This window comes from Falco rusticolus, chromosome 6 (genome assembly GCF_015220075.1).
Source record: "Falco rusticolus isolate bFalRus1 chromosome 6, bFalRus1.pri, whole genome shotgun sequence".
NCBI classification, from domain to species: domain Eukaryota; kingdom Metazoa; phylum Chordata; class Aves; order Falconiformes; family Falconidae; genus Falco; species Falco rusticolus.
This window is the reverse complement of record NC_051192.1, coordinates 48,958,110-48,959,836: the sequence shown is the minus strand read 5'-3', so window position 1 is coordinate 48,959,836 and position 1,727 is coordinate 48,958,110. Positions and strand designations below refer to the sequence as shown.

Sequence of the window (1,727 nt, the reverse complement as noted above, 5' to 3'; positions counted from 1 at the left end):
ACGTGGATTTCTTCCTCTGTTTCCCCCCGGGAGCAGCTCTTTTGTGCAATTAAACAAGCTGGAAACAGTTGAAACTAAATCCCAGGATGTAACGTAAATCCTGTGTTTACGGGGTTTGACTTTTAAAAATGCAAATACACACAGGCCCTGATGACTTCAATAGCATTTATGGGTGCTCAGTGCTTGTATAAATGTCACACTATTTATAACATATTTCAGTGTCCTTTTTTTGTATTCTCTGTTGGCCTGTCTCTTTTCCACTGTGGTATCTTTGACTGACATAGTCACATCAGGATGTAGCATGTGTTTGAATAATTAAGAAAATACATATAAAAGTTAACTTTATTCTAGTCCATATTTTTCCATTGCTCAACCACCAAAGTTAATAGTACCATTTCACCACTACTTTTGACATTCTACGGAAGACAAATACTTTTAGTTTTGCAGTGGTTTACTAAACCTTTCAAGTCCAATTATTAGAAAATAATTCCAATTAGAAAATTGTTTCAGCTATATCCAAACTCATGCCAACTTCCTGGCTTCTCGGCCGCAACCCATCAGCAAGTGCTCTACTAAGAACCACTTTGAGGCTCTCCTTGAACCTCTTCTTCTTGCTGCTTCCTACGAAGAAGTAAACAAGGGGGTTGATGCTACTGTTAACTGTGGAGAGAACAACGGTGACATGGTTCTGCTGGCTGAGCAAAGACGACCAGTGGTGGTAATTCAGAAGATACAACAGCCTCATAGGCATGGCAAAGATGAGGAAGACAATGACTGTGGCCACAATGATGATGTAGAGCTTTGATGAATGAGGTCTCAGGGAGTTACGATGAATCCTGATAACCAAGATCAGGCTGGACAGAATCATTAGAGGAATGAAGATCATGAAAGTCAGGATCCATGTGAAGATGAGCAGTGCTTGGCAATGGTTGCCATTGTCGAATTGTTCCTTCATTGAATCATCTTTGCATGTTAAGTATTCGGCTACCGTCATTAGAAAAGACAGAGTCCACAGAATTGCACAGACAATTGCCGATTGGTGCTGTGACCGGTGGCATCGGTACCAGATGGGGTAAACAATAGACAGACACCTCTCAATACTTATGGCTGTCAGGAGATAGAGACCAGTATTATATCCAAGAAGGAAGACAATAGATAGTGTGGTGGTTATATAATAGTAAAAACCATATGCGAATCCAAACCCAGCAATGTACTCAATTGACAGAACAAAGGTACAAAGCAGTAAGGAGATATCGGCAATGGACAGGTGTGTGATGTACGCAGTGAATGGGTTTCTTTTGATCTGGAAGCAGAGGCACCAGAGGACAATTCCATTTTCACAAAAACCCAGGAAGGAGATGATCATAATTACCCAAAGTGGGGTCAATATCTCCCAGACCCTTTCCTGTGTAGAAATGTTTCTGTGCATTGAGATGTTCTCTGTGCCTTCGCTGGGATGAAACGTTATGTTTGACTCATCCATGGGGAAAGCTCAAGTTTGGATAGCACAGCTCTTCCTTCTGTAAATATGTATAAAAATATACTGTGAGCATTTTGTGCTCCTCCCCTCCCCCTTTTCTTTCTGTTCTGTGGACCCTCAGTTTCTGGTCATAGCTGAAAGCCTTAGCGAAAGGAAAACCAGCCTGGATATACTGATGCTAGCTGAAACCCAGTTGGAACTACTCTTGGCAATGTTAAACATTGCTAAGCTCATCAGGCTAGCAGAA

The 1,727-nt window shown here is 41.5% G+C and overlaps 1 protein-coding gene across 1 annotated transcript; it reads right to left on the bottom strand.

Annotated features, from left to right (window-relative positions):
- Positions 1-455: 455 nt before the first annotated feature.
- On the bottom strand, positions 456-1,497 carry MAS1 (MAS1 proto-oncogene, G protein-coupled receptor). The gene has a single exon (XM_037392832.1). It carries the CDS (start codon positions 1,481-1,483, stop codon positions 494-496), a length of 990 nt encoding a protein of 329 aa, XP_037248729.1. The 5' UTR covers positions 1,484-1,497; the 3' UTR covers positions 456-493.
- Positions 1,498-1,727: the final 230 nt, after the last annotated feature.

Bases quoted from the DNA above. Each gene is read 5' to 3' on its own strand.
- MAS1 (XM_037392832.1), bottom strand. From the start codon at position 1,483: ATGGATGAGTCAAACATAACGTTTCATCCCAGCGAAGGCACAGAGAAC.